Genomic DNA, 15,851 nt, shown 5'->3' on the forward strand with positions numbered 1-15,851 from the left:
ATATAATATACAAGCAACGATATATAATTTTTTTAGAGCTGCTACTGTGAAATTGCAGCAATAGTTTGCAATTTTACAAGTGCACTGGAAATCATTAAATAACATTTCACTGTTAAAATACTGTACTACTTTAATTTTTGTATTTATTTGCAGTATTTATTTTCCAGATTGCTGAATAATAATGACTAGCAATTTAAACAATATTAACTGCATAAGCTTTAAACAATATTTAACTGCATAAAGTGTTGTATAGTATGAAACTCAGTGCACCTATTATTTAATTAAAACAAAAATAATAATCTGACACATCTTAATCTTGAAAAACACATCCAATTTTATTGAACAACTCTCGTATTTAATAACTCTCAAATTTGCATTAAAGAGATCTCATAGAACAGTGTATTTAGTATTATTCTGAATTCCACAATACATTGGGCATGAAAATATTTACTTGAAACATATATTACCCTGCTAAATTTAAAGGTTAACCAATATTTAGCCAAAGTTTAACCAACATCAAGTTAACCAACAGGGTCATAATTAAATGGTTCTAAATACCACAAAGACAGTGATGAATTTTCACAACTTCACGAACAGTCCAACATGGCCAAACAACAAGGCCTCAAGTGAGTCCAACAAAACTTCTGATCGAAAAAGGAGAACAGTTCAGCTCCAGATGCTGTTCCATCCCAAGATGCAAAGAGTGGCTAAAAAAATATAGAAAAGAACAAAAAGGGCAATACATTAGATATCTTACAAATCAATGATACAGTCAGATACAGACAGAGGGATGACAGACACAGTCAAAGGCAGAGAGACTGATGATGATTGTAACAGATCAGTATGATATTAAACAGTAAAACTGTGAACAATTATTACAAGTTACTACAAGTTTTATATTTTACTATACTTTCAAATATAATGTATGTCTGAGATGCAAAGCTGCATGTTCAGTATCATTACACCAGTGTTACATGATCTTTCAGAGATCATTCTCATTAATTATCAATATCCTGATTTATTGTCGTTGTTATTGTCAATGTTGTCAGTGTATGTTTTGGAGCCTTTGATACTTTTTCAGGATTCTTTGATGAATAAATTTAAAAGATACATTTTGTATATAAGTCTTTACAATCAATTTCAATGTAACATTGAAATCCATGAAAGAATCCTGAAAAAAGTATCACATGTTATTAAAAACATTAAGCAGCACAATTGCTTCTAACATTGATAATAAATCAGCATATAATTTCTGAAGGATCATGTGACACTGGAGTAATTAGAAGACTAGAGTATTGATGCTGAAAATTCAGAAATGAAGCATATATTTAAGTATATTAAAATGGATAAAACATTTTAATACTATTTCACATATTTTTTTCTGTACTTTTGATCAATTAAATGCAGCCTTGATGAGCAGAAGATACTTATTTCAAAACATAAAACCAACTGATCACAAACCTTTGAACGCTAGTGTAGATAAAGGATAAAATAACATAATAAAAGGAAAAAGATCTTGGAGTATGTGTACTTACATGTCAGTAATTCCACTGAAAATCCTTCACATTGCACAGAAGACTGGTAACTTGGGCTCACTTGACCTGGTTTCTTCTGTGTCCTGTCGTTTTAGATGGGTCTTTGCCTTTCAAATTCTTTGTTTCTCTCTCAGGATAAATATCTACAAAACAGTCAGGAAGCAGACAATATGTAATTCACATTAGTTTTAGCTTTTGAACATCTGAATTATTCTCCCTAAAGAAACTCTCTCTTCTTGAGTTGAGAAACATATTCAATCATTTCTAACGTTACATGTAAAATGCAGGTGCTCAGATTGTTAGAATGCAACTTTTACCTCTGAATGAACTCCAAAGCTCCGTCTGTCTCCTCTTGATAACGTTAGTCCAGAATATGTAATATGCTGCAAATAGGACAGGACAAAGGGCTGTATTTACTCATTCTTTAAATAAAAGTTAGCAAAAAGCATTAACGTTACATTCAAACAATAAGCGAATAAGCAAGTTATCAAAGGTCCTAGTACATCTCACTGCTTACGTTAACCGCTTTAACAGCACAGTTAATAGTTTACGTGACACACACATCCTCCGTGAGCGGCTGACCGCGAATGAATCACGAGCCCTAAATAAGCAGACAGATGGCTGCCTGTGCAGATTTGTTTTACAGCATAAAATAATCACGAGAAAGTGTGATAATCAGCACGACGTCGCCGTGAATCACATCTTTTGCCAATGAAGCTTGTAATTTTTAACGTAGGAACCCAGAGATGTTACGCCTATAGCCGATATAAGGCTGGGGAATGTGTGAAATCCTCCCGCGACAGTGCTGCCTGATCCCGCACAAGTCTCTCTCGTGCTCCGCGGACGGAGGATTCGTTAATCTGCGGTTACCGCCAATGTTTAGGACACCTTCATATACTAATACAGTTAGGAAATATGACAAATAAAACAGAAATAAGACACTTACCACAGTTGTGAATCGTTCTTCTTGCTGGTCCCGATCGTCGACCGTTGAGGATAATCCCGCCTCTTAGATTTGAAATTTACCAGAATGCATTGCGGTTTACAGCAATATGTTGTATTATAAGAACCCACTGCTGTGAAAGATTGCTGTCATTTTTACAGCAATTCGTTAGTGTGTGTGTTTCCGACTCGTTGTCATTGTAATGCCCGTTGGAGTCGTTCTTCTATCCCGCTCCTAAATGCGCCTCCGCCTGATACTTCTGCGGTGGTTCAGCTCTTTCGCAGCCTCTTGTGCGCTCTCGTACGAATGTGGGCCAGCTTCCCAATGAATCCTGATTTTCGTTAGGGGTGTCTGGAAACGTATTCCTCTCTCCTTCAAGGCCTTTCTCATGCTATTGTATTCTTTTCTTTCCTGGATAACTTCAGTGGCGTAGTCATGATCAAAGAAGAGTGCGCGGTTTTGATAGTGGATTTTTCCCCCAGGCTTCCCTCAGCACCGTCTCTTTCACTGTGTATTGTTGAAGTTCACCACAATAGATCTCGGGGGTTTACCAGCGCCTGGCTTCGGCAGTAAAGCTCGGTGTGCCCGTTGTGTTTGTAGATCCATGTTTGTTGGTAGGGGTAGCTCATCTTTCAGAAGTTGTTCAATGAATCGTGTTGCTCCCTCTTTTAAGCCGAAGATCCGGATATTATTCCGTCGGCTTCTTCCTTCTTGATCTGTCAGCTTGTCCTGTAGTATTCTCTGCTGCTTAATAGATTGGAGCAGAGCTTCTTTTGCCTCTATGTTCCAGTTTTCTAGCTCCTCAAATCTCTGTTCAGTTTCTGTGATTCTCGCATTTTGCGTGGCTAGTTCTGTCGTTGTTTAATGTCTTCCTCGAGTTCTTTTTTTAAAATCCTTTTTAATTTCCCTGAACGTAGTAAATTCCGCTTTTAGTTGGGTTTTGAAGTCCTGGATTTCTTTAACAATATCTTTCAGTCCCATACGGATCGCCACGGCTGCCTCGGCCTCCAGGGGTTCGTCTTCACCCTCTATTTTATCCGCTACTTCACCTTCGTCTTCATCGCTCAGTTCTGGTTGTTTCTTCGAGTTTTTTTGGTTTATTTGTCTTCTTGATTTTCCTCCCCTTTCCATCTCTGCTGCAGTTGTAATTATTTCTATCAAAACTGTCGAATTCGGGGGTTTTTATCGAGTACTGATCGGGAACCAAACACCTATGCTGCCATCTTGGGTTGCGTCAGCCGGAAGTCCTCCTCATCAGTCTATTCTGATTCATCAACACAGTTTGACTGATGATTTATAACTAACCCCAAACCCAGGATAGAGCGTCTGAGTGAATGTGGTGTGTTCTGTGTGGATGAGGCTCATTGTGTCAGAGACGCTGTAGAAGGACAGAGTTCCTGCTCCGTGATCCACATACACTCCTACTCTATAGACACCATCCTCAACATCATCATCAATCTCTCCTAGTCTATAGACATTATCCTCATCATCATCATCAATCACTCCTGTTCTACTGATGATGGGCTTCACAGGGCGAACAGTCTCTATGTTATTGTGTCTGAATGTGTAACTGGAGGAAGAGCAGTTCAAACTCCAGGACTGATCATTACATCCAAACCCACACTCATTACCCGATCCATTCCTGCTGATGCTCTTATATGACACTGATACAGACACATCATAATCACGTCCACTCCACTCCAGCTCCCAGTAACAGCGTCCACACACACTCTCTCTACACAACACCTGAGAACGCACATCAAATCTGTCTGGATGATCAGGATAATGTTGATCTGTGCGAGTGTCAGTAATCACTCTGTTGTTCTCAGACAGACGGAGCCATTTATGTGCTGTGTTCGGATCCAGAGTGAGCCGATGGGAATCTGATGGAGATAAAACACATCAGAATCAGGAATGAATTATAGACCTTTTTCACAGAAACCGGAAATACGCAATCGCAGGGTATGCAGACTTCCTGTGTAATGTCAACACAGCAGAAAGCCGGGTAATTTAAAATTAAAATGGAGAGAGTCTACACAACTTCCCTCGCTGGTTTGCCAAAAATAACTTTTGCCAACCTGATAAGAGTCGTGTAGGAAAACTCTGTCACAAAGAGGAACAAATTGGATAAAGGATATACATTTTTCCACTAAGAGTTTATCCGGGACGTTCTAAAACGCTTAACGTGGCTTAACGTACGTAAAAAACGACCAGGAAACCCCAAATTTCTGTCATACCTTACTTGGAACAAACACTAACTACTATCAAAAGAACGAGCCCTTATCCCACAGATAAAGTGAATAATATCACATTAAGCGTTTTCTCCCCCATGGACGCCCATTATAAGGAAACAGCTTGGTTTAACTTACCTTAACAGCGACCAGGGAAGACCAAACTTCTGTTAAATTTCACTTATAATAAACACTTTCTGCTGTCAAAAGAATGAGCTCTTATTCAGCATATAAAGTGAATAATATAAAGTGAATAATATCTCGCTTTTCTCCCTATAGAACTCCATTATGGAAAAAGCTTAACATGGTTTGTTATAATGGACTTCTATGGGGGGGGCGATCACTTTATATGCTGAATAAGAGCTCGTTCTTTTGACAGCAGCAAGTATTTATTATAAGTAAAATTTAACATAAGTTTGATTTTTCCCTGGTCGCTGTTGAGGTACGTAAACCACGTTAAGCTGTTTATAATGGGCTTCTATGGGGGAGAAAATGCTTAACGTGATATTATTCACTTTATCTGTGGAATAAGGGCTCGTTCTTTTGATAGTAGTTAATGTTTGTTCCACGTAAGGTTTGACAGAAACTTGGGGTTTCCTGGTCGTTTTTTACATACATTAAGCCACGTTAAGCGTTTTTCATGTTGTTTAACTGGTAACCGGCATACCGGGGCGGAAATTTCAGCAACAAGCTCCACCCACTTCCCGCCTTTTTGCCCATTTTTGATTATCCGGGAGTGACGCGCGGTGACGCGATTCCAAGATGGCGACGGCCGACTCCCGCCCACTTTAGGCTTCAAAATAGCGCTTCAGAATCCTTCGGGTGACGTCACGGATACTACGTCCATATTTTTTACAGTCTATGGTGTGTACATGGGGAAAAACGTGGTTTTGCCCTACAAGTTAGGTTGTTTGTATTTTCATTGGGTTAATATTGTTAAGACCCTCCCTCCCGGGAAAACGGAGAATTTTGAGTGGTTAATAGGGAGGAGGAGAGTTCGGGTGCAAGAGAGAGAGAAAGGAGAGCGCGCCGAGAGGAGAACGAGAGACTCAGAGCTGATCAGACCGATCTGAGCTAACGAAAGCAGTAATTGGAGTTTATTAATCGATAAACCATCGTATTAATCATTTGAAGTGTACAGTAGTCAACATTCGAAGTGGATCAAAACCTTTCATCAAATTTGTCCTAAAACCAAAAAGAATACCTGTTCTTATCTTAGGACAACTTTTGAGGAACTTTTTTGATCCACTTCGAATGTTGACTACTGTATATAGTGTGTGTGTTAATACAGTTTGTTGAGTTTGTTACATCGTTCATTTTCGTATTCTCAGTGTATGTTTTTCCGTCACCGCGGTTACGTCATTTCGCTCGTAAACGGCCGAGTGGAGATTTCGTGTTTTCAAACGATCTGTGGTGAGGGATAACACAGTTTTTGAAATGTAACCGCTATTTTGGTGTTTTTATTTTCAAGTGTTACTTGCTCATTTAATTGTGTTGACATTTTGGTCAACTAAGTATCTCAGACGTCTGTAACATTTTTCTATTTGAGCTAAAATTTGTATCAATTTGATATTTATCTTATTGTTTAACTACTGCTTTATTTTGTTCATCCATTTTCACACTTTCCAAAACTTATTCAAAATTTAAGTAAATTCTTTACATTTTCTATTTATTCTACGTGTTTTATTTACTCAAAAGAGTTTTATAAGAGACGGTAAAGGTGAAGTTTAGCCATTTATTCAGAGTAACATTTTATTATACATTAGTTCAGTCAGTGACTCCAGAGGGGCCCATAATCTCTTAGGGCACTAGATTATTGAACCTGGTGCTGCCTCTTACTCATCTACTAAAAAAGGAGGTAGGGGGCGCTACAACTACATATACTCATATCACACAAACCTGCACTAACCATTAACCTGTCTGAACCTCACTGAACACATGTGTGTTTATACTCTTATATCTCTCATATGTGTGTTTGTAACCCACTCAAAGAATTGAGAATGGATTGATAGAAGATTTCTGTCAATATTTATGATAACTGAGATTAATCATTTCTTTATTCACATTTTTATTTTTACTTGATGGATAGCATGTTCTGGTATGTATCCCCAGCTTTGTCTTGTTACAGATTTTATAAAGAACATTTTGCAGTAGTTTTCACTGTCAAAAGTGATGCAGAAGTAACTATTGATATTAAAATATAGCTTACAAAACCTTCCAAAGAGTGTCCTGCATTACTGCCCCCTAGAGGAACATGCTGCTGTATTGACTGAGTTTGACATTCAAACTATATTAATTTAAAATCAATACAGTCTTCTATCCTAACTTCAAAGAGTGTGTTTTGTTACTGGTTTCTAGAAAAACATACGGTAACACTTTCTATGAAGCCCATATTTATAATACATTATAAGGGTATTCTTAAGGCATTATAATTAATTTATAATGCATTATAAAAAACCTTATAATATGTTATATCATCTCATGAGTATTCATAAGAACAGTTTTAATGTATTATAATTTGTACTTTTTTGTGGTTAAAGCTTTTAAAAATATGATTACCTCCTCCATAGTTATAACATATTATAAGTCCCATATCTTGCCATGTTTCTCATGTCACTTTACTTAAAGCATACAAAGACCACTTATAAGTAATTATAATAATATTTCTCAAAGAGCCATAGGATCAGGTATTAGATGAGATAAATGTGTAATATGACACATTAGTATTATCAGTTTATTTTGATAGTCCCCTTTAGACAGCTTTTGATAAGTAACTCTGCAACTGCATGTCAGCTAGCAGTAATTATTATTAGTAGTGTGCTAAATATATGCTAACACTGTATTTCGATGGTTCCCCAAAAGACAAACTATTATATTATAAGTAACTTTGCAAGTACATGAACCTTCTACCGAGCCCAACCATAACCTAAGTCTACTGATACTCTAAGGAGAGTTAGTTGGCATGTAGTTGGAAAGTGTAAGCTTATAGTCAATAGACTTAGGGGACCATCAAAATAAAAGATAATGTAAAAAATAAATGTAATATGATATAGTCCATCATAAATTAGGTAGATTATATACGCGTCCATTGTGTGTTATAAATAATCATAATTTTAAAAGTTACAACCTCAAATACTCAAGTGTTATAATGTCTTATAATTGTTGTGATGGGTATTCATGAAATGATATAACATATTATAAGGTTTATTATAATGCATTATGCAGTCATTATAATGCCTTAGAAATACCCTCATAATGTGTTTGTAACGTATCTGGTCTTCCCTGTCATCATGAACTCTTGCACCACACTTCATGGACTACAATCCCCATAAGCCACTGCACCAATCACTGCACACATCTGTTCCTCATTTCCCACTGATCTGATTGCTGCAAACACCTGTTTCACATTTACTGACTGCATTTTAGCCACTCTCACACACAGCCACCTTGCGAAGTCTAATTGTTCCCATGGTCATTATTCTAAGCGTGTTTCTCTGGATTGGATTACCTGTGTATGACTCTGGACTGTGTACCCCGTTGTTGATTCCTGCTGCCTGCCATTGCGACCACTGATTGAGTATTGAACTGTTTCCCGGATTACCTACGTTGTTCCTGTTTTCTGGCGTTTACTCCTGCCTGTCGACTATTCTAATAAAGCCTTGCAAATGGATCCGCACGTCTCTGACTCCTCCTTGTGACAGAAGACTTCGCCAAACCAGGATCCAGCGGCTTTTGTTTCACCCCCAGCATCATCATGGACCCAGTCGACCAACTTCTGCTCCTCCGACAGGAAGATCTTCCCATTGAGGATTATGTACTACAGTTTCGTAGGTTATCACTTCAAGTACCTTTTTATGATGAAGTATGGCTGAGGGACTTATTCCGCTTTGGACTCAATGAACCCATTAAATCGCTGTTGCCTGGAGGGGAATTTAAGTGTTCGGTGGAGGACTTTATGAATTATGCGTTGGTGTTATGCGGCTCTCCGCTTACTGTGAGAGTTCTAGAAGAGCCACAGCACAAGAGGTCCGCTAGCCCAGAACCACAGCAGCCACACTTTACCACGGGGTGGCAAAGGCTAATTTCTAGCGTGGAGGACCCACCGCTGCTGTCGGTTCGAGCTGCTGGTCTCCCAACCAGCCCTCCAGTGACTGCGCCGCCAGAGCGCCCTCCAGTGACTGCGCCGCCAGAGCGCCCTCCAGTGACCGCTCGCTCAGAGCCTGCTCTTCCAGAGTCTCCGCTGGAGACGCCCAGCCCTCCTGAATCTCCGCTGGGGTCGTCCAGTTCTCCAGAGCCCGCTCCTCAAGAGCGTCGTCCAGAGCCCGCTTCACAAGAGCGTCGTCCAGAGCCCGCTTCACAAGAGCTCCGCTCCACTCCGCTGGTTCAGCCCTGCCTTCCAGACACTCCGCTGGTTCCGCCCAGCCTTCCAGACACTCCGCTGGTTCAGCCCTGCCTTCCAGAGACTCCGCTGGTTCCGCCCAGTCTTCCAGAGACTCCGCTGGTTCCGCCCAGCCTTCCAGAGACTCCGCTGGTTCTGCCCAGCCTTCCAGAGACTCCGCTGGTTCCGCCCAGCCTTCCAGACACTCCGCTGATTCAGCCCTGCCTTCCAGAGACCCCGCTGGTTCCGCCCAGCCTTCCAGAGACTCCGCTGGTTCAGCCCCGCCTTCCAGAGACTCCGCTGGTTCCGCCCAACCTTCCAGACAATCCGCTGGTTCAGCCCTGCATTCCAGAGCCTCCGCTGGTTCCGCCCAGCTTTCCAGAGACTCCGCTGGTTACATCCAGTCGTCCTGAGATTCCTGTCGGCCCGGTTCTGGTCACGGAGCTCAAGCATGGACTGTTCCCACCCACCCTCCCTGCTGCTCCAGTCCTGCCACCTCTGTCTCCTGACAGTCCCTCTACTCACCCCCATCCCACCTTCGTGGCAGAGGACTTGCCGTGGGACTGCCAGTCGCCATCGGTGTCCAGACTGAAGGACCCCTCACCATCACCTCCAGTCTCAGAGTCCTGGACTCCACCTCGGTCCTCCGACCCTGCGGCTCCACCCCGGCTCTGTGCTCCCTCGTCTCCGTTGTCGGCCGTCGGCCCAACAGCTCCTCCGGGCTCCATCGTCTCTCCGGCTCCGCCCCGGTCAGTCGTCACCCCACCTTCGCCTCTGGACTCTACTCCTCCGGCTGCGCCTCGTCACTCCGTCCTGCCGGCTCTGTGGACCTCCTCCCTCCCGTGGGCACAGCCTCGATCCTCTGTCACTCCGGCTCCGCTGCGTACCTCCGGACCTCCATCTCCGCCGGGGTCGCCAGAGCCTTGGGTTCCGCCTTGGCCCTCCGGATCCTCTGTGTCGCCCAGGACCATCGACTCTCCGGTTCCGCCTCGGGCTCCACCGGCTCTACCTCTGTCGGTCGGCCCCATGCAGGAGCCAACCCTTCCTCCTCCATGGCTTCTCCCTCCGTCGGCTCCGCCTCATTTCGTGGTTCCAGTACCACTACATGGACCTGGCCCTCCATCCCTCCCCCTGTTCCGCCTCCGCTCCACCACCCTCAAGATGGTTAAGGTGGTTAGAGCGTCTGGAAGCCGCTCCTTGCGGAGGGGCTATGTAACGTATCTGGTCTTCCCTGTCATCATGAACTCTTGCACCACACTTCATGGACTACAATCCCCATAAGCCACTGCACCAATCACTGCACACATCTGTTCCTCATTTCCCACTGATCTGATTGCTGCAAACACCTGTTTCACATTTACTGACTGCATTTTAGCCACTCTCACACACAGCCACCTTGCGAAGTCTAATTGTTCCCATGGTCATTATTCTAAGCGTGTTTCTCTGGATTGGATTACCTGTGTATGACTCTGGACTGTGTACCCCGTTGTTGATTCCTGCTGCCTGCCATTGCGACCACTGATTGAGTATTGAACTGTTTCCCGGATTACCTACGTTGTTCCTGTTTTCTGGCGTTTACTCCTGCCTGTCGACTATTCTAATAAAGCCTTGCAAATGGATCCGCACGTCTCTGACTCCTCCTTGTGACAGTGTTATAAATAGGGGCTTCATAGAAAGTGTTACCCATTCGGGTTTTACTGTCATACGTCATTCAGGACACATGCTATTGAATTAAATGTTAAAAAATCCTGTAAATTCCTTTTTTCCCCTTTATTTGTCTTGAGTAGTTAAACTGTCCACTATATTCTTAAACATATAAACATCTACATTCTATTAACATCTCCAGGTCTCACAAACTCTTTGGGTAAATTGTAGTATTTTTGTCTTCCGGGAAACATATAGTTTTTTTTTTTTTCTGAAGCTTCTGACATAATTCAGCTATTACTTTGTGTTGTGGACTATATGTAAACACCTTTGATGCAAAATGTCTTACTTTAGGACTTTAGAACAGTTCTAAACAATAAAATGCATTTTGTGTCTTATTTGGGTTCCACTCTGCAAGGGTGATGTAAACTTTTGACCACATCTGTGTACATTCATAGAACTGTCAGTCAGACTAAGTCCTAGTAGTGAAGTCAAATGAACCCTTTGTGCTCTACGACAGCCAGCAAATGTTTATATTTATTTATTTTTTACCAACTGTTACTTATAATCAAAAAATTTAAATGTTACCCTCCAAAAAAAAATAAATAAATAGACAAATACATACATTAATTAATTAATTAATTAATTAATAAAAAATCAGTAATTCTCATTTTTCACGTTTGTCAGTTGCACTCATCAAATAATTGTAATTATTGAACATGATTTTTGGCTGTTTAAATACCTTCTGTAATGGTTTATTATTATTATTATTATTATTAATTAATTTCTTAATATCAGTGTTTATTGAGCAGTATAATTTCCTGTTTGAATAAATTATCTATATTACATATTGAAAATAACATATTGGGACCATCCTCAATATTTTACTCAAAAGTATAGTAACTTTCAAAAAAAAAATAAAAAAAATAGAATAATATACTGCCTCTGTTAAGAGTGCTAGACTGTACTATTTAGGTGGTGGTAATGCATAATGAAATATATATGTATGTTTATTTATATCTAGAGCTACATTGTAATTTGTATTGTCCCATACTCATATGATAATTTATGTATTATGTATCAATAAAATAATATACTATATATGGACTTTTTTTTTCAAACAGAAAGAAAAAGTGTTTTTAAGAAACAAAACAGACCCTTTTAGTTTAAACTAGGGCCGGGACTTTAACGCGTTAATTTAGATTAATTAATTAACGCATTTTAATCGCACTTAATTTTGCACCGTGGAACGTTTCTCACTGGATGAGTTTCAGCGGCGGACCGATTATACTGGAGCACCAACTAGCGTTCAGACAAAGGAATGCGCTTATCACCGCAGCACATCGAGCCTCAGGAATCACCTCAATGCTTTTACAGAAGGTCTACCTACCTATAGGGTACCTGAATTTCTGAAATGTAGGCTAGTATATTTCTAAATATCCCAGTGTTTCCCCTACCATTATCTTAGGGGGGCGCGTTTACAATGTCTCCTCCAAGAAAACACGGACTGGATCGCGGAATGCCACGTAAATTCGTCGATTTTTGGATTCATAAATCAAAGGTTGGTCTGTCACTTAATTCAAATCGCGATATGGACTAGTATCTGTGAAAACGGTGAAAACTGAAATGCAAAAAGACCGTTTTAATATGAATCCTGCATGTACCGTTTGCCTCTGTATGTTAGAATGGCAGAGACATTCAATTTCATGGTGTCTCAAAATAGCACAGTTGAGTACACTTAGATGGTATTAAGTTTATCTTAACATATACTTAATACTGTTTTTTTAGTACAATAAGTACAAAATTAGTGTGCGAAAATAGAGCACTTTTAGTACATTACTGAAAAGTGCACTAAGTATACTTAAATAAAGTATATTTTAGTGCACTTTTTTTTTACCTGGGCAGTCTGATCCTGCAGATCATCTCCACACACGAACACAATCATGATGTTAATCCAGTAATCCACGGGTTCTTGCTCATTTGAGCATTACTGAACTGAAACCTGCTGAGCATGAAACACTAGCTACTCTTTCATCATCTCTTTATTCACATCTGGATCCATCTGCGCTGCTGCACCTGCTTCGATCTGTGTGACTTCAGTTTCATCCTTCTTTTGTTGTAGCCTATATTCTGTATGTGTGACTTCAGCTTCATGTTTCTTTTTCTGTTTTCGGACTTTCTTCAAAAGTGCACTAATTCTGTGTAGAGTTTAAGTTTTTGGCTGAAAATGCCGAGTGTTTCGGTGAATGCGCGCCTGTTATTCAAACACAATAAACAATAGTGCAACTGCGATCATGGTGACCCTAGTTTGATTCCCGTCTCGAGGTCCTTTGCCGATCCCGCTTCCCTCTCTCCTCCCAGCTGTTTCCTGTCATCTTTCTACTGTCCTATCACAATAAAGGCATAAAAAAAGTCTGAATTTGTGGTGGCTGTGCTTTAAATTATATTATTACGCGGTACTGTGGAATGCTTGATTCTGATTGGTCAGTCACGACATTCAGGGCAACTTCAGTCAGTGCTAAACCCTTACGAAAATAAACCATGGTTTTACTATAGTAAAACTGTAGTTAACCATGACTCTAGTAACTGTGGTTTTTTGATGCGTTTTTTTGGTTTAAAAAAAAAAAACATGGTTCTGATACCATGGTTTTACTACGGTTATATTGTAGTAATACTATAGTAACCTTTGTCAAAAAATCCTATAGGATTCCAATAGGAATTCTCTACAGGATTCCAGTTAGAATTTCTATCATATTTTGGAACCGTTCCTAAAGGATTCCATTAGGAATTGTCTTATAGGATTTTCTTATACAATAGCCTACATAATAATCCTGTAGCATAATTTCGACATGATTTTATTGGGTTTTATTTTAAAGCATCTTTCAAGAATTTTGAAGAATCCTACCCTTACACTTTTTTATTTTTTATAAAACTAACTAATAGTTTAGTGTCTTGCAGTTACTTTAACTCACCTCGATGTACATTCCAATAGGAATTTTATTTTGGAACCGTTCCTAAAGGATTTTGATAGGAATAGTGTTAGGATTAGGTTTTTTTAGAAAACAGGATTCCATTAAAATCCTGTAGAAATTGTCCTTTTCCCATAAGAAAATCCTGTAAGACAATTCTCTAAGTATTCTGTATCTGAAAGAGCAGCAGCAGCGGTATATATTCCTGCATTTAAAGTTAATTATTATATTTTTTTAAATTTTAAAAATAGCCAAAAGAGTCTCAGATCATATATCAGTATATACAACAGAAATGTTAGCAATCTTTTTTGCACTGCAATGAATTGAAGAAGTACAATCTACTAATACAGTAATTTGTACGGATTCAGTGTCGGCTCTAACAAGTCTGCTGAGTGGAAAATCTACAGCACAGGTATTACAAAACCTTTTCAGAATTCGGCAACTTGGGATATTTCTAATGGGTTCCAGCTCATGTTGGGGTGGAGGGAAATGAGGAAGTGGATTCCCTGGCAAAGGTGGCTTTAAAGCATTCATATAGTGAAATAGTAACAGCAATTAGCAAAACTGAATTTAAGAAATTAATCTCAGCTGAAGTAAGAAAGTTATGGCAAAAATCATGGGATAGTGGAACAAAAGGAAGGCATCTTCAACAGATACGTGTAGGAGAGGAGAAAATGAGATGGGGTAATAGGAAGAAAGATGTCATTATTACAAGAATGAGAATAGGACATTCAGCATTAAATTATAATTGACACAAAATAGGGAAACATGAAGATGGCAGATGTGATAAATGTGGGATTCCAGAAACTGTAAAACGCATACTTATAGAATGTGATGCTTATGAAAGAGAAAGACACCAACTTGATTGATTAGGATAAAATTTAAATAAAAACACTGTTAGGGAAGGAACAAAAGCCATCAAAAATCAATGAGGAATTGTTTAGCTATTTAAAAAAGACAGGAAATATGGATAGAATTTAAATCTGTAGTAATTCATCAGAAAAAGGATTTATTTATTTATTTAGTTGTGTTTTTTTTTTTTTTTTTTTTTGCTCTACTACCAAATCTCTGTTCAGCCCACACTCCAGATCAGTAGGTGGCGGATATGCACCTTTCGTTGGTTTGCCAAAACCGCCAAAAAACACCAGAAGAAGAAGAAGAAGTTCAGCAGAGAGGTTTCAGTTTACGTTTGATTTTGCGCGAGAATGTGAATGTAAGTTCCGAGATCTTTATTCATCTGTCATATATTGTGATAATGTTGCCTCTGATAGTGAAGCTTTCTGAAACAGCGAAGTGTTGAACACAGTTGTGTCGGAGCTTCCGTGTTGAACGTGGCAAACCGAGCCGCTGCATGTCTGATTGCTGTCTATTATTGTAGTTCAGTTCGCATTGAATGTGGTGAATAGAAAAGGTGTGCATTAGTGATGCGCGGGTCGTCTCGTAACCCGCGGACCCCGCGGGTAACCCGCGGGTCGGGTTGGGGCGGGTAAAGAAATTGTCATTTTATTTGCGGGGCGGGTTGGGGCGGGTCATTAAAAACCAAATTAAATAAAAAAATCCATGTATGTTGCGTGCAATTCCCTATCGCCTATATTAAATATCTGGGAATATCTATTTTCATATTTTATTAAGTTATTTGATAAGGTTACGTCACGTGTCACGAAAGCGCCAAGCAGCTACTGCTGCCAGTCGCAACAAAAAAAAAGAAAAGTGAAGATGGAAGACGAGGTGCGGGAGAAATTGAGGTCGGGAATTTACATCATTAAAAGAAAAAAAGGTCAGGCTGCTAAATCTAATGTTTGGGACCGGTTCTCAGAAATAGTTACAGCAGGAGACAACAGCAGTGTCGGCTACGTGAAGTGCAATTCGTGTGAAAAAATATACAAAAACGAGAGCCACAAAACAGGCACTTCCAGCTTGTCAAGACATATCTGTGGGGGGTCTAAGAAAAAGGACGACAGTGGCACGTCTCAAAATATAACCGCTTTCCTCAAAAGTAAAGTACCAGCACATGTCAAGTCCGAGGTCACAGACGCTTGTGTTGAATTGTGCTGTCGAGATCTGCGGCCCTTCGACATAGTATCTGGAGATGGATTCCAGACCGTAGCCCAGTGTCTAATTAACATTGGTTCACGTTACGGATGTGTGGAT

General features: G+C 40.0%; 1 protein-coding gene and 1 long non-coding RNA gene across 2 annotated transcripts in view; both read right to left on the reverse strand.

The window, feature by feature from the left end:
* Nucleotides 1-310: 310 nt before the first annotated feature.
* On the reverse strand, nucleotides 311-2,798 carry LOC141339320 (uncharacterized). The gene is made up of 4 exons (XR_012355935.1): nucleotides 2,482-2,798; nucleotides 1,853-1,918; nucleotides 1,536-1,678; nucleotides 311-707 (listed from the first exon to the last, which is right to left on the reverse strand). It is a non-coding gene; the product is annotated as an uncharacterized lncRNA (long non-coding RNA).
* Nucleotides 2,799-3,750: 952 nt separating this feature from the next.
* Nucleotides 3,751-15,851, reverse strand: part of LOC141319911 (NACHT, LRR and PYD domains-containing protein 12-like) — an 812,443-nt gene continuing 800,342 nt past the window's right edge. The window contains exons 10-11 of the mRNA XM_073833280.1: nucleotides 4,002-4,361; nucleotides 3,751-3,917 (exon numbers count right to left, since the gene is read on the reverse strand). Of these exons, the coding sequence (XP_073689381.1) occupies nucleotides 3,751-3,917; nucleotides 4,002-4,361 (527 nt within the window). The remainder of the gene's footprint in view (nucleotides 3,918-4,001; nucleotides 4,362-15,851) is intronic.

This window comes from Garra rufa, chromosome 1, assembly GCF_049309525.1.
Source record: "Garra rufa chromosome 1, GarRuf1.0, whole genome shotgun sequence".
In the NCBI taxonomy this organism is placed as follows: Eukaryota; Metazoa; Chordata; class Actinopteri; order Cypriniformes; family Cyprinidae; genus Garra; species Garra rufa.